This window comes from Bos taurus, chromosome 8 (genome assembly GCF_002263795.3).
Source record: "Bos taurus isolate L1 Dominette 01449 registration number 42190680 breed Hereford chromosome 8, ARS-UCD2.0, whole genome shotgun sequence".
NCBI classification, from domain to species: Eukaryota; Metazoa; Chordata; class Mammalia; order Artiodactyla; family Bovidae; genus Bos; species Bos taurus.
In genome coordinates this window covers 59,277,233-59,304,908 of record NC_037335.1, presented here as the reverse complement: position 1 = coordinate 59,304,908, position 27,676 = coordinate 59,277,233, and the positions used below count along the sequence as shown (strand labels likewise).

The following is a 27,676-nucleotide window of genomic DNA, read 5'->3' as shown; positions in this document are numbered from 1 at the left end:
GGAAGATCCCCTGGAGAAGGGAAAGGCTACCCACTCTAGTATTCTAGCCTGGAGAATTCCATGTACTACAGTCCATAGGGTTGCAAAGAGTCGGACACGACTGAGTGACTTTCACGTTCAGGCGCTTAGTACATAGTTGGAGCTCAGTACCCTAAGGGTGAATGAACGAAAGGGTGAGATTTCCGGAGAGGGCCTGCTTATGGGCGGGGCCTGCTCATGGGCGGGGCGGGGCGGGGCGGGGCTGGGCGGGGGCCGCCTCAGGACTGTCCTCTCAGGCTTCTTGGAGGCCACTAGCAGACAACAGCTCAGGACGCTGAAGTAAGCATACTTGAGATCAGAGCGCACAGCCAAGATTCGGGCAAGGCTTTTCGGACGCCTCAGGGCCCATTCCGGGGCAGGACTCTATCCTCGGAAGGCCTCTGGGTGCGGCGGCTAAGCCCAGGTCTCGCCGCGGAGCGCACCATCTTCCACATGCGGCCGTAGCTTTGGCGTCATAAAACTGCCCAACTCGTTTTTTTCCCTTTCCCTCCGCCTTCCTTCTCCCTTTTCCCGACCCCTCTTTCCTCTTCCTCCTCCCTTTTCCCCTTCCCATTTCATCCAGAAGGATGTGTCGAGTGAAGGGCCAGTAACCCAGCTCCAGTTGCAGCACCGCGGGATCGACACGCTCCATTCCCCTGCACCTGAGGGGCCCAGTGTTCCAAAAACGTCAGGACTGGTCTGAACTGTGAAACCTGAAGGAACCGCCCCTCCGGGAGGGATTGGCGTCCTCGGGAGGGTGAAGGTCATGTCCAGGAGGATTGTTTCAGGTGGGAGGACGAAGTGGGGAGGCCCCGGGGGCGGCCGGCAGTGGGAGCAGAGGGCGGGGCGGGCCCCAGCCTTGAACACAGATGTGGGCAGAAGTCAGGGGCCATCCTGAGGGGCTGGCCCCGCAGGCTTCTAGAGGGGAATCCGAAGCAACTACCTTCAAATCTCTTGCTGTATTTTTTGGGGGGGCTTCTATGTGTCAGGTCCTGTGTTTGATAGGCACTCTAGCTATGTCCTACTAGAGATAGGAGGAAATGTTACTTTTTAAATTTTGTCTATCTCACGTCTTAGTTGTGGCACTGAGTGGCTCCAGAGTGCAGGGCTTAGTTGCTCCCAGTCTTGTGGAATCTTAGTTCACTGACCAGGGCTCAAACACACATCCCCTGCATTGCAAGGCAAACTCTCAGCCACTGGACCACCAGGGAAGTCCTCAGAAATGTTACTGAAAAAAAAAAAAAGAATTTATTTACTTATGTCCACTAAAAAGACACACAACGTGTGAGAGCTGTGAATTAAGTATTATTTGGGGTAAAATGAGGACTGCATCACTTAATGGGAAATAGATGGGGAAACAGTGGAAACAGTGTCAGACTTTATTTTGGGGGGCTCCAAAATCATTGCAGATGGTGATTGCAGCCATGAAATTAAAAGATGCTTACTCCTTGGAAGGAAAGTTATGACCAACCTAGATAGCATATTGAAAAGCAGAGACATTACTTTGCCAACAAAGGTACTTCTAGTCAAGGCTATGGTTTTTCCAGTAGTTATGTATGGATGTGAGAGTTGGACTGTGAAGAAAGCTGAGCACCGAAGAATTGATGCTTTTGAACTGTGGTGTTGTAGAAGACTCTTGAAAGTCCCATGGACTGCAAGGAGATCCAACCAGTCCATTCTAAAGGAGATCAGTCCTGGGATTTCTTTGGAAGGAATGATGCTAAAGCTGAAACTCCAGTATTTTGGCCACCTCATGTGAAGAGTTAACTCATTGGAAAAGACTCTGATGCTGGGAGGGATTAGGGGCAGGAGGAGAAGGGGATGACAGAGGATGAGATGGCTGGATGGCATCACTGACTTGATGGACATGAGTTTGAGTGAACTCTGGGAGTTGGTGATGGACAGGGAGGCCTGGCATGCTGCAACTCACGGGGTCGCAAAGAGTCGGACACAACTGAGTGACTGAACTGACTGACTGACTGAGGACTGCAGTGTAGCATATAGCACCTCAGATATCTCTGAGAGACTGATTCAAAGCGGCAGTAGGGGAAGGTCAGTGTATAAAATTTTGGTGAAGGGAAAGTTAAGTTAACATAATCAAGTCCTTACTTTAAAAAAGGTTTCCTGCTAGTCACTGTGAAGGGATTTAGTACTTTTCTAGATATGAAGAGATGTAAGAATTTGGATCATGAAATAAGTTCCTAACTATCTAAAGACCTATTCCATCAGTTTCCCTGGAGCACAGAGTACCTCACTTTCCACCCTGAATTCCCTTTAGTGGGTATTGATGGTTGGCAGCTGCAGCAGCACAGGTAGATGTTGTTTGCTGCTGCTAAGTCACTTTAGTCGTGTCCGACTCTGTGCGACCCCAGAGATGGCAGCCCACCAGGCTCCCCTGCCCCTGGGATTCTCCAGGCAAGAACACTGGAGTGGGTTGCCATTTCCTTCTCCAAAGCATGAAAGTGAAAAGTGAAAGTGAAGTTGCTCAGTCGTGTCTGACCCTCAGTGACCCCATGGACTGCAGCCTTCCAGGCTCCTCCATTCATGGGATTTTCCAGGCAAGAGTACTGAAGTGGGGTTTCATTGCCTTCTCCGTGTTGTTGTTTAGTTACTAGCAAATGCTCTTGGCAAGTGCCAATTTGTAGTAGTAGTAGTGTTAGTCACTCAGTTGTGTCTAACTCTTTACAACCCCATGGACTGTGGCCTGCCAGGCTCCTCTGTCCGTGGGATTCTCCAGGCAAGAATACTGGAGTGGATTGCCATTGCCTTATCCAGAGGATCTTTCTGACCCAGGAATCAAACCTGGGTCTCCTGCATTGCAGGCAGATTCTTTACCATCTGAGCTACCGGGAAGATCAGCCAATTTGTAGTTGACACTTATTTTTGGTTGTGTTGGGTCTTCATGATACGTGAGCTTTCTCTAGTTGCAATAGCAAGGGCCACTGTCTAGTTGAGGTTCGTGAGCTTCTCACTGCGGTGGCTTCTCTTGTTGCACACCATGGGCTCTAGTAGTTACCACCTGTGGGCTCCGAGGAATGTGGTATCTTCCCCAACCAAGGTTTGAACCCATGTCCCCTGCATTGGCAGGTGGATCTTATCCACTGCACCATGAGGGAAGTCCTGCATATTTCTTACATACAATATTAGATCAAATTTTTTGTTTGAAAACTTACTGTAGAATAAGCATTTCCATATATTGTAAAACATTGGGTAAATATGATTTTTTGGAGAAAACTTTGGTGTTTATTTTGTGGTATTTGATTCAGCTAATGTTGACTTGATAAAGAGTTGATGTTAGAGAGGACTAAGTCTTTAAAAATGTGAATTTTATTTATTTTTGGAATACATATATTTACATGGCAAAAACAAAACCTGTGTGTCCCAGCACAGGTGGAAATGGTGAGGAGTTTTATGCAATGGTACAAAATGAAGCAGGGCAAAGGCTAACAGAGTTTGCCAAGAGAACGCACTGGTCATAGCAAACACCATCTTCCAACAACACAGGAGATGACTCTATACATGGACATCACCAGATGGTCAGTACCAAAATCAGATTGATTATATTCTTTGCGGCTGAAGATGGAGAAGCTCTATACAGTCAACAAAAACAAGACCAGAAGCTGACAGTGGCTCAGATCTTGAACTCCTTATTGCCAAATTCAGACTTAAATTGAAGAAAGTAGGGAAAACCACTAGACCATTCAGGTATGACCTAAATCAAATCCCTTATGCTTATACAGTGGAAATGACAAATAGATTCAGGGGATTAGATCTGATAGACACAGTGCCCAGAGAACTATGTGCGGAGATTCGTGACATTGTGCAGGAAGTAATGATCAAGATCACTCCAAGAAAAAGAAATGCAAAAAGGCAAAATGGTTGTCTGAAGAGGCCTTACAAATAGTTGAGAAAAGAAAAAAGAGAAGCTAAAGGCAAAGGAGAAAAAGGAAAGATATACCTATTTGAATGCAGAATTCCAAAGAATAGCAAGGAGACATAAGAGAGCCTTCCTTAGTGATCAACGCAAAGAAACAGAGAAAAACAATAGAATGGGAGAGACTAGAGATCTCTTCAAGAAAATTAGAGATACCAAGGGAACATTTCATGCAAAGATGGGTACAATAAAGTATAGAAGCGGTATGAATCTAACAGAAGCAGAAGATATTAAGAAGAGGTGGCAAGACACAGAAGAACTATACAAAAAAGATCTTAATGACCCTGATAACCACGATGGTGTGATCACTCATCTAGAGCTAGACATCCTGGAATGCGAAGTCAAGTGGGCCTTAGGAAGCATCAATACGAACAAAGCTAGTGGAGGTGATGGCATTCCAGTGGAGCTATTTCACTTCCTCAAAGATGATGCTGTGAAAGTGCTGCAGTCAATATGCCAGCAAATTTGAGTGCCATGTGCTCAGCAGTGGCCACAGGACTGGAAAAGATCAGTTTTCATTTCAATCCCAAAGAAAGGCAATGCCAAAGAATGTTCAAACTACCATACAATGGCACTCATCTCACAAACTAGCAAAGTAATACTCAAAATTCCCCAAGCCAGGCTTCAGCAATATGTGAACTGTGAACTTCCAGATGTTCAAGCTGGATTTAGAAAAGGCAGAGGAACCAGAGATCAAATTGCCAACATCTGTTGGATCATCGAAAAAGCAAGAGAGTTCCAGAAAAACATCTACTTCTGCTTTATTGACTACGCTAAAGTCTTTTGTGTGGATCACAACAAACTATGGAAAATTCTTAAAGACATGGGAATACCAGGCCATCTGACGTGCCTCCCGAGAAATCTGTATGCAGGTCAAGAAGCAACAGTTAGAACCAGACATGGAACAACGGACTAGTTCCAAATTGGGATAGGAGGACATCAAGGCTGTATATTGTCACCCTGTTTATTTAACTTCTATGCAGACTATATCATGCGAAATGCTGGGCTAGATGAAGCACAAGCTGGAATCAAGATTGCCGGGAGAAATATCAATAACCTCAGATATGCAGATGACACCACCCTTATGACAGAACACAAAGAGGAACTGAAGAGCCTCTTGATGAAAGTGAAAGAGTGAAAAAGCTGGCTTGAAACTCAACATTCAAAAATCTTAGATCGTGGCAAATAGATGGGGAAACAGTGGAAACAGTGAGAGACTTTATTTTCCTGGGCTCCAAAATTGCTGCAGATGGTGACTGCAGCCATGAAATTAAAAGGTGCTCCTTGGAAGAAAAGCTATGACCAACCTAGACAGCATGTTAAAAAGCAGAGATATTACTTTGCCAACAAAGGTCCATCTAGTCAAAGCTATGGTTATTTCAGTAGTCATGTATGGATGTGAGAGTCGGACCATAAAGAAAGCTGAGTGCTGAAGAACTCATGCACTGTGGTGTTGGAGAAGACTCTTTAAGAGTCCCTTGGACTGCAAGGAGATGAAACCAGTCCATCCTAAAGGAAATCAGTCCTGAGTATTCATTGGAAGGACTGATGCTAAAGCTGAAATCTGCAGTACTTTGGCCACCTGATGCAAAGAACTGACTCATTGGGAAAGACCCTGATGCTGGGAAAGATTGAAGGCAGGAGAAGGGAACAACAAAAGTTGAGAAGGTTGGATGTCATCACTGAGTCAATGGACATGAGTTTGAGCAAGCTCCTGCAGTTGGTGATGGACAGGCAAGCCTGGCGTGCTGCTGTCCACAGGGTCACAAAGAGTCAGACAGGACTGAAGGACTGAACTAAACTGAACTTTATGCAATGGTTCAAGGGTGGGTTGTTGAAAAGGATCAGGGTGTGTGCAGGACTTGCATTCCTCTAATCTGGCTTTCCGTGTTCTCCTGATGAGCTTCTGTGATTCTGGAGGTTATCAAACTGACTTCTCTGGAATGAAAATGCTTCATCTGGTAGTTATCATCTTCCACAGGTGGAGCAGTGGTGAAGAATCCACCTGCCAATGCAAGAGACACAGGAAATGCAGGTTCGATCCCTGGATCGGGAAGATCCCCTGGAGTAGGAAATGGCAACCCACTCCAGTATTCTTGCCTGGAACATCCCATGGACAGAAGAGCCTTGCAGGCTTCAGACCATGGGTCGAAAAGACTTGGACATGACAGCACACACTCATGTCATTAGTTTTGCAGAAGAGCTCAAAAACAGTTATATGTGTATCCCTTGAGGCAAAAACTGGATCCGGTCCCAAGACTGCACTATTGTTTCTTCACTGCTCCTCCCTGGTCTCTGCATTCCTTCCCTTCCCTGATTAGCAACTGTTTGAACCTGCCCTTTGGAACTCAGGAGACGTCAAGGAGGCTGAAGCCTATTTCCTACAAACAGGAAATGGGAAACACAGAAAAACTTCCTTGCCCAGGAGCCACATAGGGTCCTGCTTGGTTTCACATTCTTAGTGTCACCAGAGACAGATTGTTTTTTTTAATTGGCTCTGGTTTCCAACGTGCAGATTTGTTCACATGTTCAATATATAGCCCTTTTGATTGCCTGGTTTTATGTGCAGTTCTCAGATTCAGCTCCCCATACTTTGTCAGTTCTAAACACTATTCCTCCTTTGGGCTGATAACCAATAAAGCTTTAGATTTCTGGGTTGGGCATATTTTTAGGGCAACCTTAGTATCTGTGTTCCGGTGGCTCAGACGGTAAAGAATCTGCCTGCAATGCAGGAGACCTGGGTTTGATTCCTGGAGTTAAAATTAGTTTTTGGTTTTTTTTTAATCAAAGTAATGTATGCATATTGTTTTAAAAGTCAGATAGTAATTTCTTTTAACAAAAAGCAGGCTTGGGAATTCCCTGGTGGTCCAGTGGTTATGACTTGATGCTTTCTTAGTTGGGCCCTGATTCAGTCCCTGGTTTGGTATCTAAAATCCCACAAGCCAAGCAGAGTGGCCAAGGGTGGGGTGGGGGGAAGAGTCTTTTTCCCCCACCTTCTTCTACCTCAAGCTTTGCTTATCAGAGGTAACAACTATATGTTCTTTTGGCTATTTTTTCCATTGTTCACATCTTATTTTTCTGTTTTACAGGACATGATCCGTTTTCTCATACATATTTTAAAGTATTTATATATAAATCTCAAGTTTTTAACAACAAACACAATTGTTTGTGTATTCTTTGGCATGTTAATAGTTGTTATGCCATTATTGTCCCCATAATATTTTGTGTAATAATGTGCACTGAAATTGCCTTTGATAAATGATTTCCTTTATCTTGTGTAGAGGAAATTCACTTTTAAATGAATCCTCACAGTTGACTACACAGTGAGACCCAAGGTTCAATGAGGGATGACCCTCATTCAACTGGTGATGACACCAGTTCTGCAAAGGTCTGTTGTGAAATAGTGTTTCTGAGTAATAAGCATTAAAAGAATGCTGTACAGCAGAGAAAAATGAAAAAGCTGGTGGTCACATACAAAATTTTCAATTGACAATATTAAGAGACATTTAAGCAAATATTAAGAGGCATTAAGAGCAAATTTGAGTGACTTCCCAGGTGTACCAGTGGTTAAGACTTTACCTTCCAATGCAAGGGGTGCAAGTTCAGTCCCTGGTAGGAGATCTAAGATCCCACGTTGGGCCTCAGGGCCAAAAAAACAAAACATAAAACAGAAACAATATTGTAACAAATTCAATAGACTTTAAAAAATGGTCCACATCAAAAAATCTTCAAAAAAAAGAGCAAATTTGATCAGAAATTTCCTTTTAACAGTCATTTCAACATGTAAGCAATATGAAAAAATTATTACTGAGACATCTTTCATCCTTATTTGGTACTGTATTTAAAATCCAGTGTATATTTTACACTTATAGCACATCTTAGTTCAGACTAGCCACATTTCAAAGTGCTTCAGCTGTTGTGGCTAGCAGCTACTGTATGTGATAACACAGGATTAAATTATGAAGATAGTTCAGGTTACTTATAGGAGAATAGTCTTTCAAAACACATTCATCACACACCTCAGGTATCTCTGGTTCACATGTTTCCTTTGTGATTGAGCTGATCTGGAGAGCAGTGCTGAGATGCTAGAGTCTAAGCTCTATCATGGGGTAAAATCCTATCAAATGGAAACATTGATGCCCTTGTTGAGATTATTTACCCTTTTCATTAAGGATTGTAGTGATGTGTTCAGTCGTGGCAAAGTCTTTGTGACCCCATGGACTGTAGCCCACCAGGCTGCTCTGTCCATGGAATTTTCTAGGCAATAGTACTGGTGTGAGTTGTCATTTCCTTCTCCATCATTAAGGACTACTAACTAAAAAAATCAACTGAGGATCACATACAAAAAACACTTGTTTGAGATTTTCAAAGGAAAAAAATAGAAAATACTTTAATCATTTTAAAAATGATTTCTGGATAAGAACTCAGAATTTCATTAATTAAATGTAGAAAATCATAATGTTCATATATAATAAATGTCTGCAACTTGCCTAGGGAGAGGAGAATAATAATTGAGTCCGAGCCCCTCATTCCTTTTTGTTTTTCAGCATCAGTGCAGAAGGAAGAGGAGCAAAGGGAGCATTTGGTAGGTAAGGTTCTGACTGTTCAGTCCATAGCACTCAAGGGTTAACCTTAATCTCTCCTCTTCATGACCCAAGGGCCACATCCACAGTCTCTAAGGATGTCAGCTGCTAGAGCTCAACCCTCAGAAAACAAAGCTCTCCTCAGGGAGAGTCATGGGAAGGAGTTAGAACCAAGCACACTTGGTCGGTTACCTGCTAGGTCCGTCCTGGAAGTGGAAGAATGGTAGAGCTGGCCAGTGGGTCTTGGCCACCAGGTGGCAGTGTGAGACACAGTGGAATGGATATCTATAGGCAGGCCTTTTGGGTCCTGATTTGGGACAAATTGTTTTAACTTTCCTAAGGCTCAGAGTCAGACTTTATTTTTGGGGGCTCCAAAATCACTGCAGATGGTGATTGCAGCCATGAAATTAAAAGATGCTTACTCCTTGGAAGAAAAGTTATGACCAACCTAGATAGCATATTAAAAAGCAGAGATATTACTTTGCCAACAAAAGTCTATCTAGTCAAGGCTATGGTTTTTCCAGAGGTCATGTATAGATGTGAGAGTTGGACTGTGAAGAAAGCTGAGCGCTGAAGAATTGATGCTTTTGAAATGTGGTGTTGGAGAAGACTCTTGAGAGCCCCATGGACTGCAAGGAGATCCAACCAGTCCATCCTAAAGATCAGTCCTGGGTGTTCATTGGAAGGACTGATGCTGAAGCCGAAACTCCCATACTTTGGCCACCTGATGCAAAGAGTTGACTCATTGGAAAAGACCCTGATGCTGGGAGGGATTGGGGGCAGGAGGAAAAGGGGATGACAGAGGATGAGATGGCTGGATGGCATCACCAACTCGATGGACGTGTGTTTGAGTGAACTCCGGGAGTTAGTGATGGACAGGGAGGCCTGGCATGCTGTGATTCATGGGGTCGCAAAGAGTCAGATACGACTGAGTGACTGAACCGAATTGAACTGAACTGAAGGCTCAGATTCCTCCTTGAGTTACACTTGATCTTCATCCCTCACAGCATGGTTATGAGGATCAGATGGGATAAAGTACAAAACACTATTCCATACTTGAGCCTGTCTACTGTTGTCACTCTTTGGCCTAGTGTACTAATGCTTGGGGCTCTTGGAGTCTAGTCTCCCAAGAGCCTTCCCCAGAGAACAGTTTTGCTGAGCCTCCTATAAGATCCTTTGCTTCTACCTTCACTACATTTGACCAAGTCTCCTGGTTACCTAGGAGAATTTGCCAGAAAGTGTGCATGTGACATGAGACCTGCTTGCTCTTTGGGAAAACAGGTATTGATGAATCTCTTCTCCTGTTCCCTTCTTCCTAGCATGGCCTCTTGTGGTTGCAGGGTCCCCATGCAGCCGAGGTTGACATGAGAAGGTAATCCTATAGGGAAGGAAATGTGAGAGAAACCCCTCCTTGAGGAATAAAAGAAGCATCTTGAAGTCAGTGACATGGGGAATGTGACTCCTGCCAGGCTTGCTGTGTCCTTCTATCTCCATTCAGTTTGTGCATCCTGTCTTCTGCAGCCATCTGGGAAAACTTGATGATAGCAGTTTGTAGCAAGATCCCTGCTGAGAGGATCACAATAGAGTAATCGTGAAAGCTGATCTTCTGATGCTTAAGTAGGCTGGGAATCTGCTGTGTCTTCTGTGTCCCTTTGGCTATGACCCCTGGTTCTCTGCCTGAGCCAACTTCTCTCCCCTTCTCCAGCATCCCCACTCTCATCAGACCCTTTTGAAAGCCAATTAAGAGCCCCTCTGAGTGAGCCCTCTCACACTGTCTTATTTATCCGTCAGCCTGAGGACCTACAGAAACCCATCTTCCCACACTGTACCCATCTTAGTTCATTGTCTCCCTTCCTTTAATTGTAGCCCAACATCGCAGTTGGGCTACAATTGCGATGTTGGGCTACATCACCTCAGGCCTACATCACCCTTATAATTCACATCAGTGGCCTTCTTTCTGTCATTAGAAGTCACTCTGACATTTGCCTGCATATTTTGGCCTATCTATTTTTCTCATCCTCTGAAACTTTATTTCTTCCTCCTGGAGCTTTCCAGGCCACCAGGTACCCTCCTTGCCTTTTTATTCACTTAACGTTCTTTCACTCCACCCCTAACTTTTATCTTTGTTCCAGGATTTCTGCTACTAGACCCTATTGCCTCTCAAACTCTCAAGACTGAGACTATTTTTTCAATACTCTCACCACCTTTTGGCCACCAGACATTTTTGCCACTGATTCCTACTTTATTATTGGATTATCTTCCACCTCTAACATTTGCCTTTTCCCTTCTTCCTTCAGAGCACACTCAGGTCCTATTCTCTAGCTAGACTTTGTGTCTGGACTATTTTACCTCACCTGACTCCTGACTCAGGATATCAGCCTCTTACGCATGAATCTCTCATTCATTTTTTAAAATATTATTTCTAAAAATCGAGATATGGTTCCCATAGCATAGAATTCACCCTAAGAAGTATACAATTCATAGTTTCTTTTTATATTCTCGAGGTTGTGCAATCACCACCACTAATTCCAAAACAAATTCTTCATTTCAACAAGAGTTATACCATTGACATACTGCTCATTCCTCTCTTCTCCCTGCCCCTGGCAATCACTAATATACTGTCAATCTCTCTGGATGTGCCTGTTCTACATATTTCATATAAGTGGAATATATAACTGAAATTTTGTGAATATATAACTGAAATTTCTTTCACATAACATAAGATTTTGAAAATTTATCCTTGTTGTAGCATGTACTACTTACTTCATTTCTTTTTTATGGCTGAATAATATTCCACCAAAACATTTGCATTTCCCAGGAACGTACAAGAGTTTCCTCTTGACCAATGATGTTGACACTTCTCATGTGTTTGTTGGCTAATAAATGTGTTATAGTTTGGCAAAACTTCTATTCAAGTCTTTTGCCTATTTTAAAATTGGGTAGATTGTCTTTTTGTTGTTGAATTTAAGAGTATGTTATGTATTCTGGATACTAAACCCTTATAAATATATGACTTGCAAATACTTTATCCCATTCTATGAGTTATCTGTTCCCTCTCTTGATAGTGTCCTTGGAAGCACAAAAGTTTTTAATTTTGTTGAAGACTGATTTTTCTATTTGTCCTTTGGTTGCTCAAAAATTTGGTGTCATATCTAAGAATCCATTGCCAAATCCAAAATTATGAAGATTTACTCCTGTGAGTTTTTGTAAGAGTTTCATGGTTTTAATTCTTGCATTTACGTCTTTAATTCATTGTTGTTTGATGTTTAATGTTGTTGTTTCTTTTAAGTCAATTAGTTAATTTTTATTGAGATACAGTTGACACATAATATTGTACTAGTTTATTTATTTTGCTGTACCGTGTAGTGTTCACCAACCAGGGATCAAACCTGTGCCTGCTACATTGGGAGTGCAGAGTCTTAGCCATTGGACCACCAGGGAAGTCCAACATTGTATCAGTTTTAGATGTAGACTTCATTGTTTTTATTATAATAAAATACACATAACATGGTATTTCTCATTTTAAACATTTGTAAGTGTACAATTCAGATTCAGGAATTAGATACATTCACAGTGCTGTATAATGATCACTACCATCTACTCCTAAAACTTTTTCATCTTCCTCAACATAAACTATGTACCCATGAAATAATAACTCCCTCTTTGCCCTCTCAGAACCCTAGCTTCTGGTAGCCTTTATTCTACTTTCTATCTCTGTAAATTTGCCTACTCTAGGTACCTCTTATAAGTAGATTCATAGAATATTTACCCTTCTGTGTCTAATTTCACATGTTTTAATGATTCACCTATGTTGTAGCATATATGAAAATTTTCATTTCTCTTTGGGTTGACTTATATTCCATTGTGTGTATATATACTATATTTTGTCTATTAATTCATCTTTTGATGAACACTTGGGTTGTTTGCAACTTTTGGCTATTGTGAATAATGCTGCTATGAACTTTGGTGTACAAATATATGTTCAAGTTCCTGCTTTTAATTCTTTTGGATATATACCTAGGAATAAAATTGCTGTGTCATATGGTAGTTCCAACTTTAACTTTTTTTATTTTAATTTATTTTAATATTTTATTTTAATTTATTTATTTGACTGCACTGAGTCTTAGTTGCAGCATGTGGGATCTAGTTCCCTGACCAGGGATCGAACCCAGACCCCCTGCACTGGGAGCATGGAGTCTTAGTCACTGAACCACCAGGGAAGTCCCCACCTTTAACTTTTTAAAAAACTACCAAACTGTTTTCCTCAGTGGCTGCACTATTACGTTCCCATCAGTAATGCACGAACGTTCCAATTTTTCCATATCCTTGTAAACATTTCTTATTTTCAAGTTTTATTATAGTCATCCTATTATTTGGTAGAAGTGGTATCTCATTGTGGTTTTAAAATTTTATTTATTTATTTAAAAATTTATTTTACTATTTATTTTTGGCTGCTCGGCTTTCTCTAGCTGCAGAGAGCAAGGGCTACTCTCTAACTGCAGTGCGGTGACTTCTGTTGTTGCAGCTTGTGTGTCAGTAGTTGCTCTGAGCTCTAGAGTGCAGACTTGATAGTCATGGCACTTGGGCTTAGTTGCAACGTGTGGGATAGTCCCAGATCAGGTATCAAACCTGTGTCTCCTGCATTGGCAGGGAAATTCTTTACCACTGAACCACCAGGGAACCCCTATACTGTTTTAATTAATGTAGTTTTATGGTAAGTCTTGAAGTCAGAAAGTGTGAGTCCTCCAACTTTGTTCTTCTTTTTCAAGATTGTTTTGGTTATTTGAGTCTCAGATGGTGAAAAATCTGCCTGTAATGCAGGAGACCTGGGTTTGATCCCTGGGTCGAGAAGATCCCCTGGAGAAGGGAATGGCTACCCATCCCAGGATTCTTGTCTGGATAATTCCATGAACAGAGGAGCCTGGCAGGCTATAGTCAATGGGAATGTAGAGTTGGTCATGACTGAGCAACTAACACTTTCGCTTTTTCACCAGAGAAGCCCTATACTCTTTTAATTACAATAGTTTTGTGATAAGTTTTGAAATCAAGAAGTGTGAGTCCTCCAACTTCGTTCTTCTTTTTCAAGACTGTTTTGGCTATTTGAGACTCTTCAAAAATCCATATGATTTTAAGGATGGTCTTTCCATTTCTATGAGAAAGGTAGTTGGAATTTTAATAGAGATTATGCTGAGTCTGTAGATCACTTTGGGCAATACTGACATCTTAACAATGTTGTCTTCTTTTTTTTAAATTTTATTTTATTTTTTAACTTTACAATAATGTACTGGTTTTGCCATTTATCGAAATGAATCTGCCACAGGTATACATGTGTTCCCCATCCTGAACCCTCCTCCCTCCTCCCTCCCCATAACATCCCTCCATGGACATAGGATTGTTTGTATAGTTCTTTAGTTTCTTTCAGCCATTGTTTTGTAGTTTTCAGCATATACATTATTAACCTCCTTGGTTAGATTTATTCCTAAGTATTTGATACTGTATGTGCTATTAAAAATGGAATTGCTTGCTAATTTCCTTTTTGGAAAAATGTTTATTTGCGATGTATTAAGAAACACAATGGATTTTTTGTGTGTTAATCTTGTACCCTACAACTTTGTTGAATTCATTTACAGCTCTACTAGCTTTCTTGTGGATTCTTTGGGGTCTTCTATACATAAGATCATGTCATCTATGAAGGGAAAATAGTTTCACCTTTCCTTTTCAATTTGAATGACTTCTATTTCTTTTTCTTATCAGGGAGAACTTCCAGTATAATGTTGAATGACAGTTGTGAAAGTGAACATCTTTGTTCTGTTCCTGATCATAGGGGAAATGCTTTCAGCCTTTCACCATGGAGTATGATGCTAGCTGTGGGTTTTAAAATATTATTTTATATTTATTTTATTTTGGCAGCACTGTGCAGCATGTGGGATCTTACTTCCCTGACCAAGGATCAAATTTGCACCCCCTGCATTGGAAATGTGGAGTTCTCACCACTGGACCATCAGGGAAGTCCCTAGCTATGGGTTTTTTAAAACATAAATATTCATTGTCATGTTGGGGAATTTTCCTGCTATTCCTTATTTCTGAGTTTCTGGCATAAAAATTTATCTGAGATGATCATGTGTTTTTTTTTTTTTCCTGCTTGTTTTATCAATATGATGTTTTACATTAATTGATTTTATGTTGACTCTCTGTCTCTGTCTCTCTCTCTATGTATATATATATATTACATATGTGTGTGTGCTAAGTCGCTTCAGTCATGTTCGACTTTTTGTGACCCCATGGATAGGAGCCTGCCAAGCTCCTCTAGCCATGGATTCTTTAGGCAAGAATGAGTTGTTGAATAAATGGAGTAGGTTGCCATGCCCTCCTCTAGGGGATCTTCCTTTGGGCTTCCCAGATGCTACTAGTGGTAAAGAACCTGCCTGCCAATGTGGGAGACCTAGGGACGTGGGTTCAATCTTTGGGTTGGGAAGATCCCCTAGAGGAAGGCATGGCAACTCACTCCAGTACTCTTGTCTGGAGAATCCTATGAATGGAGGAGCCTGGTAGGCTCCAGTCCATAGGATCACAAAGAGTTGGACATGACTGAAGTGACTTAGCATGCTTGCATGCATCATATATACATATATATATATGCATCATATTTATATATATATAAAATCTAGGATCAGGATCATATTAGCAGGAGTCTAGGGGTTCCTACCAGTCCATCCTAAAGGATCTGTCCTGGGTGTTCATTGGAAGGACTGATGCTGAAGCCGAAACTCCAATACTTTGACCACCTCATGCAAAGAGTTGACTCATTGGAAAAGACCCTGATGCTGGGAGGGATTGGGGGCAGGAGGAGAAGGGGACGACAGAGGATGGGATGGCTGGATGGCATCCCCGACTTGATGGACATGAGTTTGGGTAAACTCTGGGAGTTGGTGATGGACAGGGAGGCCTGGTGTGCTGCAATTCATGGGGTCACAAGGAGTCGGACATGACTGAGCAGCTGAACTGAACTGAGGATCTCCTAATAATAGGGTGTATATATATATATATATATATGTATATATATATACATACATACACACCCTAAAAGACTCTACTAGTATTTGTTGTAGAGCAGATTTGCTAGCAATGGATTTTTGGGTTTTGTTTATCTGGTCTTAATTTTTCTCCCATTTTTGTGTATATTTTTGGTGATTTGATTATAGAATTTTTCTTTCAGAACTTTGAGTATTATGTCATCCAATGCCTTCTGGCCTTCATAGCTCTGATGAGAAATCAGCTGTTAATCTTATCCCTTATACATGATGAGTCACTTTTCTCTTGCCTTTTTCAAGATTGTCATATATTCTGACAGTTTAGTATGTCTAAATGTGGACCTCTTTGTGTTTATCATACCTAGAACTTGTTAAGCTTCTTGAATGTGTAGACTAGCATTTCATTTAACTTGGAAAGTTTGGGCCATTATTTTTTTGGATATCATTTGTCCCCCTTTCTCTCTCTCCTCTCTTTCTGGGACTTCCACTCTTTGTATGTTGTATAGTTGATGTTGTCCCACAGGTCTTCTAGGCTCCATTGATTTTTCTTTATTTCTTTTTCTTTCTGTTCCTCACATTGGATAATCTTAATTGACTTATCTTCAGAATTGCTGATTTTTCTTTCACCAATTCAGATCTCCCAGTCTTTGCTTATCTTTCTGGGACTATTTTTATTTATTTATTTTTGTTGCATTGGGTCTATGTTGCTGCTTATGGGTTTTCTCTATTTGCAGTGAGCTGGGGCTACTCTTCATTATAGTGCATGGGCTTCTCATTGCAGTGGTATCTCTTGTTGTGGGGCACAGGTTCTAGGCACATGGGCTTCAGTGATTGCAGCATGCTGGCTCAGTAGTTGTGGCGTGAGGGCTCTAGGGTGTGTTGGCTTCAGTAATTACAGAATGGGGTTTTCAGTAGTTGTGGCATGTGGTCTCAGTAGTTGTGGCTTCTGCGCTCTAGAGCACAGGTACAATAATTGCAGCACATAGGGTTAGTTGCTCTGTGGCATGTGGAATCTTCCTGGACCATGGATCAAACCCATGTCCCTGGCATTGGCAGACAGGTTCTATCCACTGTACCACCAGGGAAGTCCCCTTCTGGGACTATTTTAGAGTCATTTGCTGACACACAGGACACCCACTCCCAACCACTATGGAACACTGATGACAAACCTAATCAACTGTTCAATCTTCAGCAGCTCCTTTACATCCTCCAACCTGGGAGGACCTTTTGCAGCATAAATGGAGCCAGCTTTTCTAGGGTTTCCCCTCTCTGCACAGTGAATCCCTTGTAGCTGCTGTCCTGATTTCTGGTGGTTGCTCCCCACTGGGATCCTCTTTTGTTTTATTCAGTGGAATTTCTAATGCCCGCTCCTCTATCCCCCTCTAGTTTAAATGCAGGCTAAATATTCCCCACTGGTTCCCCAGTCCTGAACCCTGTTTTATTTCCAGCCCCCTACATAATGCCTACCTTCAATCCTTGCTCCCACTCTTACAACCTTCTTCTCCACCCCAGACTAGGGCCTTTGGAGTAAACTTTCTGACCCAGTATAAGGCACAGTCTGTTGCTCCAACTGAAATAATACCTGCTACGGAAGCAGACTGAAAATTTGTGGGATTTAACTTTTTTCAGTATGGCCTGGGTACCCAGCCTTATATTTCAGTTTCCATTTTTCTTAGAGAATTTCCTATAAATAATATTTGGAACTAACTAAAACACCACCTTTGAAAGAGTTCCATGTTTAACACTAGTGGGTCTGGGCCTGCAGGATCTGAGTCTCTGGCACTGATGTGGCCTCAAGGCAACTAACAGACAAATCTCAGAAGGAATGTTCATAGGCTTTCACAGTCCTCAGTGTTTACAGGCTAAAATAGTGATGATCTAAGAATGACCACAAATCCTCATGTAACTTCCGAGAATGGCAAGCTCAGGTTGTAGGCAGAGAAAGGCCAGCTTGAGGGCTTTCTCATTTAAGTGCCCCTGACCTCAGATAGTTCAGCCTTTAAGGTGTCATAGTTTATCCCCAGAGAATACTCAGTGGGGACATGACAGTTTCTGAGATCCCAGATCCTCCATGTCCACAGAGAGGTGGGAGAGAGCAGTCTGTCTCAGGAGACCTGGATCCCAGTGCTTCAGGCCTCAGGAAAGAGCTAGAATAAGAATTTAGCCCTGGGTGAAGAGACGGACAACCCTAGGAGACCTGAATAGGAAAGCACTGAGTAGGGGATGCGGGATTAAGGATCTGCCTGCCCAGGATGGGATATTAGCATACGTTTTGTAAACAGAAGTCCCTCAGTTTCTGCACTGGAAGGAATAGTCTTCACCAAAAGTACATTGAATAAAAGAATGAGTTTTTCTCATAGGTGTTGTCCCAGGATAAAAAGCAAGGGCAGGAAGATCCCTATTAAAAGTCTACACTTTGTCAGCCTCTGTATGGAGCCCAGGCTCAGGTGAAGACAGAGTTGTCTTCATGGCATTGGGATACTGAAGTTCAGGAGGGCATGGTCATCGTGGGTCTGATCCTTGTTCTCTGGCTAGCACATCCTTTGTGGAGGATAGTCTCTATTTCCTATAATGCAGGATATTTATTCTTTTCAAATCTTTGTTTCTTCTGATAGCTGAGTGGTATCTTCTGTCTTTGCTGAGTTTTGGGTCCACATTTTGTAAATTCTGTAAATCTGGGCTTAGAGGAAGGAAGGAAGGAGTCAGCTTTACCTTATATTGAGGGCCTACTTGGGCTTCACAGAGGTGAGCAAGGCTCAGGAGGGAGGCTGACAGTGAATATCCACCCCATCATAGCTTCATTGTTCTTGCTCAGATGCCATATTTTTAAAATACTTTATTTTTTTTCATAATACTGTCATTACAAAAAAATACAAAAAAACTACTATAAAAACATTCAAGGGCTTGTCAAAGTGAGAAAACCTAAAAACCCCATCCCAGAACCTGGCTGAAGCAGTCTTAGCCTAGCTCCTTCACTATTTGACCTTTATACAATTGTGGGAGTGGGGTGGGATCACACAGGCATCAAAGGGCTAGAAATTCCCCACGCAGCCTCCATGAAGGGTAAGAAATAAGTAGCTTCATATATCACAAAAATGGGATTTGGAAGTTTAGGGGTGGCTAGGCCCTGAGTTCAGAGGTGTGGGGAGAAACCTGTGACCCTGAATCTCTTGGTGGGGAATAGCTGCCACCTGACCCCAAAGCCCTTTCTCTTCCTGATGAAGGTTGGAAGACAGACCGTGCCCTCCACCTCTTAGCCTTAATACAGCAGGCCCCCTCCCCTTCCTCTACCCTTGCACATTCCTGGGAGCCGCAGGGAAGACAGAACTTCCAGCTCTGCAGGGTCTGGGCAGGGTAGCTGTCAAGAAGGCTGCTGAGGGTCCCATTCACTTCCCTGCCCCAAATGAAAAGTGTCTCGTGCTCAATGGCCCGGTTCATGGGTTATGGACCTTCCCTTCCCATCTCAACCCTGGAGAGGCACACATAGCTCTAGGTGTGTGTTTTGTGTGCATGAATAGGTGTGTGATAACCTTGGACACTGTGGACTTGAGGGTGGGGCTGGGGTGGGAAAGCAGTGTCCATTTTATCCTCTTCCTCCCTCAATAGGAGGAAGCTGAAGGGAAGGGAAAGGAGAGGTATTAGCAAAGCTGAGAAGGGAAGGAGGACATGCTATTTACAGGCGTGGACAAGGAATCTCTATATCTTCAAGTAGCACTCAGGTCATTCTCCAGCCACTGGAGTGGGAACTGGATTCAAAGGTTGTGACATGAAAATTGACCCCTGGTCTGGGCTAGCTCTCCCCACCTCCCTCCCACTCCCCCAGGGCAGCCCAGCTTTGAAAGGGGTCAGGGATAGGAACATTTCCCCTGAAAACCAGTGGCTTTTTTTTTTTTTTTTTTTCACTTTAGAAAACGTTGCCAGTGTCCAGTGGACATCAAGCTGGGTGCACAATGGATGGGGTGAGTGTGGGGGGTATTGCTGTGGTAGACTCTGGGTTGGCTAGGGCAGAGCCTAGGAACAAGGTAGGTGCTGCTTAAGGATCTGCCGTGTCTGTGGTGTTAATCTATCTGGGAACCGAACTTTGAACTCGACAATGAGATCTCCCCGCTGGGTGGGCACCTTGGGGAAGGGAAGGCCCTCCCCACGGAGTCTCTTCACGGTGCCTGGCTTGATGACATCATTGCAGGGCAAAGGGATCACTCGGCCATCAATGGTGGGAATGTTCACGGTGCAGCCGCACAGCGCCTAGGGAAAATTAGAGAATGAGGAAAATGTAGGGTAGAGTGATTGGAAGGGAAGAAAAGTAAAAGTGGGGAAGAAAAAAATTTCCATCACTCCCACCCCCTGCCCAGTGAAAACATGATCTGATCCAGGCCCCACCTCCTTGAGGCTGATCAGGGCACTGTAGAGCACGTTGGTACCGTCTCGGCGGAAGTGTGCATGGGGCTTGTCTTTGAGCACAAAGACGATGTCGGCAGGGATGTTGTCAGGTGTGGCATCACCCTCTTTGGGGAAGGTGATCTTGGTGCCTTCCTTCCAGCCACGCTTGATGACAATATGCAGGATCTTGTCCTCGGTTCGCACAGTTCGCCCGTCAGGGTTGAGGCGCCGCCTTGTGATCTTCATGCGTTTGGTGGAGCCGTGGTAGATTTCCTCCAGGGACACCCTCAACTCATGCACCACAGGTGGGTCCTGAACCTTGCGCCGAGGGTATAGTGGTTCTGGGGCTCGCCTTGGACCCCTACTCAGCCCATTGAAGCCAAAACGGCCAAAGGCGCCAAATGGGTCGTCATCTTCATCCACATCCATGTCATCTGGGTCAAAGCCACTGAAGGGACGAGCCGAGCGACTGCTGGCAAAGAAGATATCGAAGGGGTTGGAGCCTCCAAAGAAGGAGGCAAAGGTGGCATGGGGGTCTCCATGGAAGGTGTAGTGAAAGGAGCCACTGGAGCCACCGGAGGAACCGCCACCAGTCTTCAGGCCTGGAGGGAGAAAAAGTTAGGGGCAGTGCGGCTGGTCTCCGCCCCACCCCAGTCTCCTCCCCTTGCTCTCTAGCTCTCAGTTCATCAGCCTAGAGAAAGAAGCAACATTTAACTCCCACAGAGAGGGCTGGCCTAATAGAGTAAGAAAAATCTCTGGCAAGATTAGTTTCTACTTTTTTATAAACTTAATAATAATAAGGCACATCCTGAGGGTCAAAGAGGCTGAAAAGCTAAGACTAGAAGACTTGTAGGATGCAGCCTCCAGTGCTGTAATCTCTTCCATCTACCTGTGACCCAAAGATGTCTCACTAAGCCTTGAATAGCTGGCCTGGGGTCATATTACAAGTCATACCTGGCTGCCAGATTTACTTATCTCCAAAGACAGGGCAAGAGGCAGTCACAAAGAATTTGACCATCCAGGGGGCTAGTAAGTGACTTGTCCCAAATAAGGTAGGGGTATCATCAAGGAGGAAGTCCCCTCTCAGTCTACTTCAAGCACAGTTTCCTCTTTCTGACTCCCACCCAAATGGGAAATCAGGAGGGCCCTCAAAAGTAGGAAAGATCATTAGCCTGGAGAATACTTATTTCTCTACAAAAAGTTTTAAAATGCTTCATTCCCACACTCAGGGCTCACAGTGTTGCACAGCTCCAAGGGGTACCATGCACAAAAGGGGCAAGTGTAGACTGTGCAACACCCTGGAGTACACAACACCAAGCTTTCTCCCCATACCTTATGTCAGAGCAACCAAAATGCATGAATGAACTGGAACATTGCAGTGGTGACCCCAGCGACTCTCTCTGGAGTCAGGTTCTATCTCAGGGGCCCAGATTCCTGGAGGCAGCCTTCATGGGGCATGGTGGTGATGGTGATGGGAGTAGAGGGGGGCAGGGCATGTGTGGGGAGAAGAAGGAGGTTAACACTGAGAAATGATCTAGGGTATACAGACTCAGGGCTGGGGCCCAGGCTAGGGGAAGGGACTCTTCTCTTTGGGACCTATATCTTGATATTTATTGGCTGTGGAAGCCTGAGCCTGAATTAGCCTCCTATTTCCTGGGCCCACAAGAAGAGATTTGGGTTTCACTGAAGAGGCCAAGAGGCAAGCAATTCAGTGACTTGTAACAGCTGCCTCTTCATCCTTCCTAAGATTCAAAGTCTGTTCTTTCCTTCTACTGGGGGTCTGATTGTCAGGTGAACTCAAGAAGCTTGGCAGAGCTCAGTGAGAGAAATTGGTCTGATGATGACAGGAGGGGGTAATTTCTCTGCAAGGATTCCTGCTGTACCACTACTACCCCCTTTTCAAGCTGGGAACAACTTGTCCCTAGCCAGGGTGCACAGAGTCTATATTCACAACTGTTCTGGCTGGCTACTGGGGAGGGGGCAGGGCAAACAGAAACACAACGTGCATTTCCAAGGCTGCTTCTCCCTTCCCAGGCCCTGGATGTCTCCTTAAGGTTGTTCTGTATCCCCAGGAGCCCTCCTGGGGTGTAGATCTGTGTTAGAACTAGTGTCTGGACCTAGGGCCCAAGCTTTGCCCTTCACTTAAGTTTGGTCTTGCAGAAAGAAGTCTACCAGCTTCTCTGGTGATTCAATGGTAAAGAATCTGCCTGCAATGCAGGAGTTCAATCCCTGGGTTGGGAAGATGCCCTGGAGAAGGAAATGACAACCCACTCCAGTATTCTTGCCTGCCGAGTCCCGTAGACAGAGGAGCCTGGCTGGCTATAATCCATGGGGTCACAAAAAACTTGGACACAATTTGGTGACTAAATAACCCAGCTCCTACCTTTTTCCTAATCAAGATGAGGCCAAGCAGAGGAATGAATGCAATTCCTAGACAGGTCACATGGTGGCATGGTGTCTGCACTGCTTTCCTCTTCCCAACCACTACCCTTCCCATCTCTCTACCCCAGAGAGAAACATTTCTTAGCTGAAAGAATACTGAGGATTCCAGCAACTGCCTGGTGAATCTGGGAATTGGCAAGTCTAATAGGTGAGGAGGGAATAATGGAAGGAATTTTGGCATGGAGAATAAGAAGAGAGGGTTGGGAGGACTAGGGTATACAGAGGATTGGGTCATGTAACACAAAGCAAGGGCTGGGGAGAGGAAAAGAACATTCTTTTGAGTACCTACTCTGTGTCAGGTACAGTACATATCATTAGCCCATCTAATTTTGAGACTAGAATGGGGAGACTGAGGAGGATAAAGTGGAAGAAAGGTAGATGCCACTGGGGAGGAAGGGCAGTTCCTCCTGGAAAGGAGAGTCCTCAGCTGTGACAATGTCTCTTAATATAGCCTGACAGGTGCTTGTGGCTGGCGGGTGGCAGGCGGCCCTGAGGGGCAGGCCCAGAATTAGCAGCTACATCATGCCCGTGGGATGTGCTGGGAGGAGCCGCCCTCTCAGAGGCTTTATTTGGACCTTTCCTGCCACCCTATGCGTGGCCACCAGCTACCCCAGGGAGGGGGCAAGTTGCCAGCAGCAGTTCCCGTTCCACTCTTGGATCCCTGCCACTTCCTCAGGGAGTCGAAACTCTAACTCTGTTCTGCTGGCCTGAAGTGGGCAGGAATGGGGCAGGGAAGGGGACAACCATCTCTAGCTCAGAGCTCCAGTAGTTAATTCCCCGGCTGCTTAAGGGCCAAACTTTTATGCTGATGATTGTAAATGCTCTGTCCTCAGAGAGCCACACACTCCCTTTCCTAACCTTCCCCATCAGCCAATGAAGCAGCAGGGACTTCAGGCAGGACTAATAAGGCTGGGAGGGAAAGAAGGGCGGGGAAGGCCTCTGGCTCTAGCTTCTCTAAGGCCTGAACTTGAGGAGGGAGAGGGGCAGAGAAAGGCAGGGAGAGGGATGGGGAGCTGAGACTGGGGAGTGTGTGGTCTCTTTTTTCCTCTGGATGTCAGTGCTGGGAACACTTGTGCCTCTCACCCTTTTCTCGGTCTCCAGTTCCCTGCTTTGAGAACTAGGTCACCCAGGACCCCCAACAAGGAAAGACATCCAGTATCAGGCTGGGGCACTGCCCTCTTACCTTCCTCCCCATACTGGTCATACAGGCCCCGTTTCTTAGGGTCACTCAGCACATCATAGGCCTCTGCAATCTCCTTAAACTTCTCCTCAGCGTTGGGTTCTTTGTTCTTATCTGGATGGTACTTCAAGGCCATCTTCCGATAGGCTTTCTTGATCTCATCCTCGTTGGCTCCAGACGGGATCCCAAGAATCTTGTAGTAATCCTTTCCCATCACAGCCACTGGACCGGCACTGGTCTCCTTGTTTCTGAAAGAAACCAGGGCTGATCCTTGATGCCACTGTTCCCTTCTACCCCGGTCCTATTCCTGATGATCTTGAAGTTCCTAAATGACTCACTGTGTAACTTTCAGCAGGTCATGCCTGTTCTGTGGGCCTCTGTCTCTCCATCAGTATGACGAAAGGTTTGGACTAGAAGATCTCTTCCAGCTCTGACATTCTAGGATTCTGTGATTCTTTGTTTAGCTCCTGGGTTTTCCCAACAGGAAGCTGGGGGCTGTGGCCCAAGTCTCGGGGCTATTCTAAGGCCTAGGTCCTTGGGCCAGACTGAGGACCCCCACGAGCCCAGCTGAGTGTGGCGGTACCATGGACTGACAGATCCACACACAGGAGCTGGCCAAGATCAGTGTACTGGGTGAGGTCACCTGAGCATCGTGGTCTCCTACGCCATGCCTCAGGCATGGTGCCCAGGCTAAGGGCAGCTGGGGCAGTGGCCCAGGACTGGGGACGGGCCTGGGTCTTCAGCCAGATGCCTTGGCCAGCCAGGCTGAGTCAGGTGTGGGTGCTGAATTCCTCTCTGCCATTGGAGACCCCAGGTCTTCCTACCCCCACTCCCCAAATTATGCTAAGCCTCAAGTGTGATTCAGATCAGAGGATGACTAACAGCCTTGGAAACTGCTGTTTCTAACTCCCTCATTAGCACGGGGGTGACACTGCCCTTCTAACCAGGGCAACAGTTTGCTTTACTCATTTCCCAGTGTCTACACACAAAACTGTGTTTGAAGACATGTCTGTGCTGTGTAAGCATCAGTGTTAGTGAACAAAAGCATCCTAGGGTAGGGTCTTTTTAACCTTAGTTTTTAGGAGACAGTTGGGCACTAACCAACATTTCCTCAATACCTTTTCTACCAGTTCTTCTCTCTCACCTGCTGCATGGTTTAGGATCTGGCCCAGTGCCAGGCCCATACTCCTTTGATAATCCCTTGCATGCTGGGTGCAAGGGCATTTGTTATTTATATGAGGGAGAAACACAGGACTCTTAATTCTTTCACTCTAATCTCCCTCCATCAATGTCTCTGTGGTGGATATGAAGGAAGGGCATTTTCCTGTAGCTAGAGCTATTTGGGGGAATGGCCAGAAGCCATTCTCCGACCCAAGACTTGGCCAACCCCTGCCAAAGCCCAGAGTCTTTCTAGCAATGTCCTGGGCTGGCAGCCACAGCTGAGGCCTGCTTTTCTGCCTCTGATTGCTTCAGAGAGGTATACAGAGTTTCCTGGCAGGAGTAAGGGTTATAATGGGTAAGGGGAGGCCTCAAGGCTTCAGGTAGACAAGGACAAGAGCCCTAACTCCTGCCCCCACAGGGCCTGTTACAGGTGGCTGGGTTGACTCATGGTTCTGGGAGTCATCTCACTCTGATGAAGAGAAGGCTCCAGTAAGGTGGGTACTCCCCCTTCTCCCTACCAGCATGTCATGCCTGGTGGGGGGAGGCTGCAGTTGGGGGAGGCAGAAAAGAAAGAGCATCTGGGGGAGGGCAGCCATTTTCAGAAGCAGCAGTAAAAGCCGTCTGAGAGGGAGCTGGGGGTGGTCTGCCACCATCTCTGCCTCAGCCCACACTTTCTTTCCCCTGAAACTGGGAAGGAACCCTATCACACCAAAAGGGTGCCCCCAGAGAACTACAGCACCCTTTAGGCTGAGGGTGAGTGGAATGGCTTGGTACTGCTCTCATCCTCCCCTCGCTGTCCCTGCATTACCTCTTCGTATGGCCAGTTTCCTCCCTGGCAACCACCTGCTTGCTGTTCTAGATCTATAATTCTCTTGCCTCCACAGACATAGGGCAAGCTCTTTCAGGAATTGCCTTTTTTCTTTCCTCCCTCCTTCCCTCCCTCCCATACCCATGAGCCACATGTTGGAATGACAAAGGAATCCCATGGTGTGGCACTGCCTTGGATGGAGAGAATGTTAATGTAGAGGCAGGAATGAAAAATGAGAAATAGCAAGGGGGACTGATCCAGGAAAGGGGAATGATTGATACAGAAAATGAAGTACTGAGGGAGGGGGATGAAGGATGAGAAATGGAAATGTCTGAGGTGGCAAATGGGTTACCAATGGGATGTAAAGAGTTGAAATACTAGAGGAGGTATTTGTGGAAGATGGATGCCTGAATGGTTTGGTATAGGAGATGAATGACAAGGGGGTGCAGTTCATTCAAATGTAAGGGTGGGACGGAGGGGGATTCTTATATGTAATTGGGGATGAGATGAGATGGAGGAAGCAGATAGGCAATGGAGGAGGATATGACATGAAGAATTTGACTTGGTATGGATATGAGTGCCCTTCTCCAGAGGGACTTACCGAAACTTTACAAACCCATTCAGCGTCCACGCTCGAAGTTTTAAGGGCTCCAGCTGAATTTTAAACATCAAGCTGGCTAAGAAGTCTTCTCCCCAGAAGTGTGGGAAGCTCCGGAAAGCTCCTCGGGCCTGTAGTGGGGGTGCTGCTGGGGATGGGCAGGAGAGCACTGTGCGCTTAAACATGCCCAGCCCAGCCCCTCACCTCGGATCGCTCCACCGGAGCCCGCTTGGAAAGCTGAAGCTCTGGAAAGCCACCTCCTCAGCGTCTCGGGCACTTGCCCAGCAAGCCTTGTCCGGTGCAGCAGGAGCTGGACCTGATCCCCAGGTGTGGAGAGTGAAGGGGTAGGGTCCCGAGATCACCTGCTCTCAGGTGCAGCGAGGTCTGGCTGATTGTGAATGGCTGTATGGCAGTGTGACAGTAAGGCTGGCAGTTCGAAGAGCGAGTGCTTGTGAGTGGCAGCGTGGGTACCTGTGACAGGTGTGATTGTCTGTGAGGGCCTTAGAGGCAGTGTGTTCTTCTCGCCTCTCCTGGGGAGGAGCAGACCCCAATCCCCAAGAATCTACTCAATGAAGTCACTGACGGGGAGTCTCCTCCCTCGCAGATGGGCGGGGTGGGGCGGGACAGAGCTCGGCTGGGACAAAAGGCGCGGCGAGGAGAGGAGGGGAGGGAAGGGGAGGGGGCTCCGGCGGAGGAGGGTGGTCGGTGATGTCACCGGCGCTGGCTGACTGGGCTGGCTCAGAAACGCCTCCGCAGAACCCAGTGCGACCCGGCCCGACCCTCCCCCGCTTAGACGCTGGCTGCCCACTCTAAGAGGGTCGCGGACATCAAGCACCTTGCAGACTCCGCGTCCCCACACCCCCGCGGCGGAAGAGTCGATGGGCCCTCAGTGTCCCGATCCCCGCTCCCCCCGAATTAAGACCCCTGGCTTCGCGACGCCCCAATCCCCACCCCCGGGACCCTCGAGTCCTGGCTCGGCGTCCTCACCGGTGAGGAGCTGCGGGCGCCGCCGCGGTCCGTCAGACAGCCGCTGCCCCCACCCCCGGCTCTGGCTCCGCCGCCTCCACTAGGGACAGGAGTCGCCCGCCCGCCGGCGGCAGACAGCCGGCCCGGGAACCCGCCCCCACAGCTCCGCCTCCGTACTGCCCATTGCGCCGTCTGCCCGTCACTCAGCTCAGCCTCTGTTGTAATTGGACAGCTTTCAACGAGTGGTTCTGTGGTAGCCGTCCCTTCCTCCGCCCCTGTCACCCGGCCACACGCGCACACATTCCGGGCAGTGATTGGTATGAGTCTGATTGGTGCACTCTGGAATCAATCAACCACACCTCTTCGCTATCTGGTCATGTCATTGGTGAAAGGGACAGAGGGCGGCAACTCTTCGCGCCCTTTGATTTTATTGGTTGGTCAGTGGGGCTTAGACCCGAGTTGGGGGACAACTATTTTAGTCCAATCTCCGGTTTGAGAAGGTGGGACGTACTGGCCGCTGCTCGAATCTCGGGAGAACCTTCTGGAACCCCTGCAACGTCAAAGGCAGGCTTAAA

At 45.7% G+C, this 27,676-nt stretch overlaps 1 protein-coding gene and 1 long non-coding RNA gene across 6 annotated transcripts; one reads left to right on the top strand and one right to left on the bottom strand.

Annotated features, from left to right (window-relative positions):
• The first annotated feature begins 226 nt into the window (after window positions 1–226).
• Window positions 227–14,653, top strand: LOC132346032 (uncharacterized). Of its 2 annotated transcripts, none has more exons than XR_009495745.1 (3): window positions 227–806; window positions 8,500–8,537; window positions 14,446–14,653. It is a non-coding gene; the product is annotated as an uncharacterized lncRNA (long non-coding RNA). The 2 variants fall into 2 exon arrangements; XR_009495746.1 differs by having other exon boundaries at window positions 8,500–8,541.
• Window positions 14,654–18,387: 3,734 nt separating this feature from the next.
• DNAJB5 (DnaJ heat shock protein family (Hsp40) member B5) lies at window positions 18,388–27,227 on the bottom strand. 4 transcript variants are annotated; one of them, XM_015472533.3, is made up of 5 exons: window positions 27,123–27,203; window positions 26,139–26,283; window positions 23,572–23,816; window positions 19,947–20,548; window positions 18,388–19,811 (listed from the first exon to the last, which is right to left on the bottom strand). In XM_015472533.3, exons 2-5 carry the CDS (start codon window positions 26,204–26,206, stop codon window positions 19,578–19,580), a joined length of 1,149 nt encoding a protein of 382 aa, XP_015328019.1. In that variant the 5' UTR covers window positions 26,207–26,283; window positions 27,123–27,203; the 3' UTR covers window positions 18,388–19,577. The 4 variants fall into 4 exon arrangements, with proteins under 4 accessions (XP_015328019.1, XP_015328018.1, XP_024851665.1 ...); XM_015472532.3 differs by having other exon boundaries at window positions 26,139–26,280; XM_024995897.2 differs by having other exon boundaries at window positions 26,139–27,203.
• Between the last annotated feature and the right edge of the window lie 449 nt (window positions 27,228–27,676).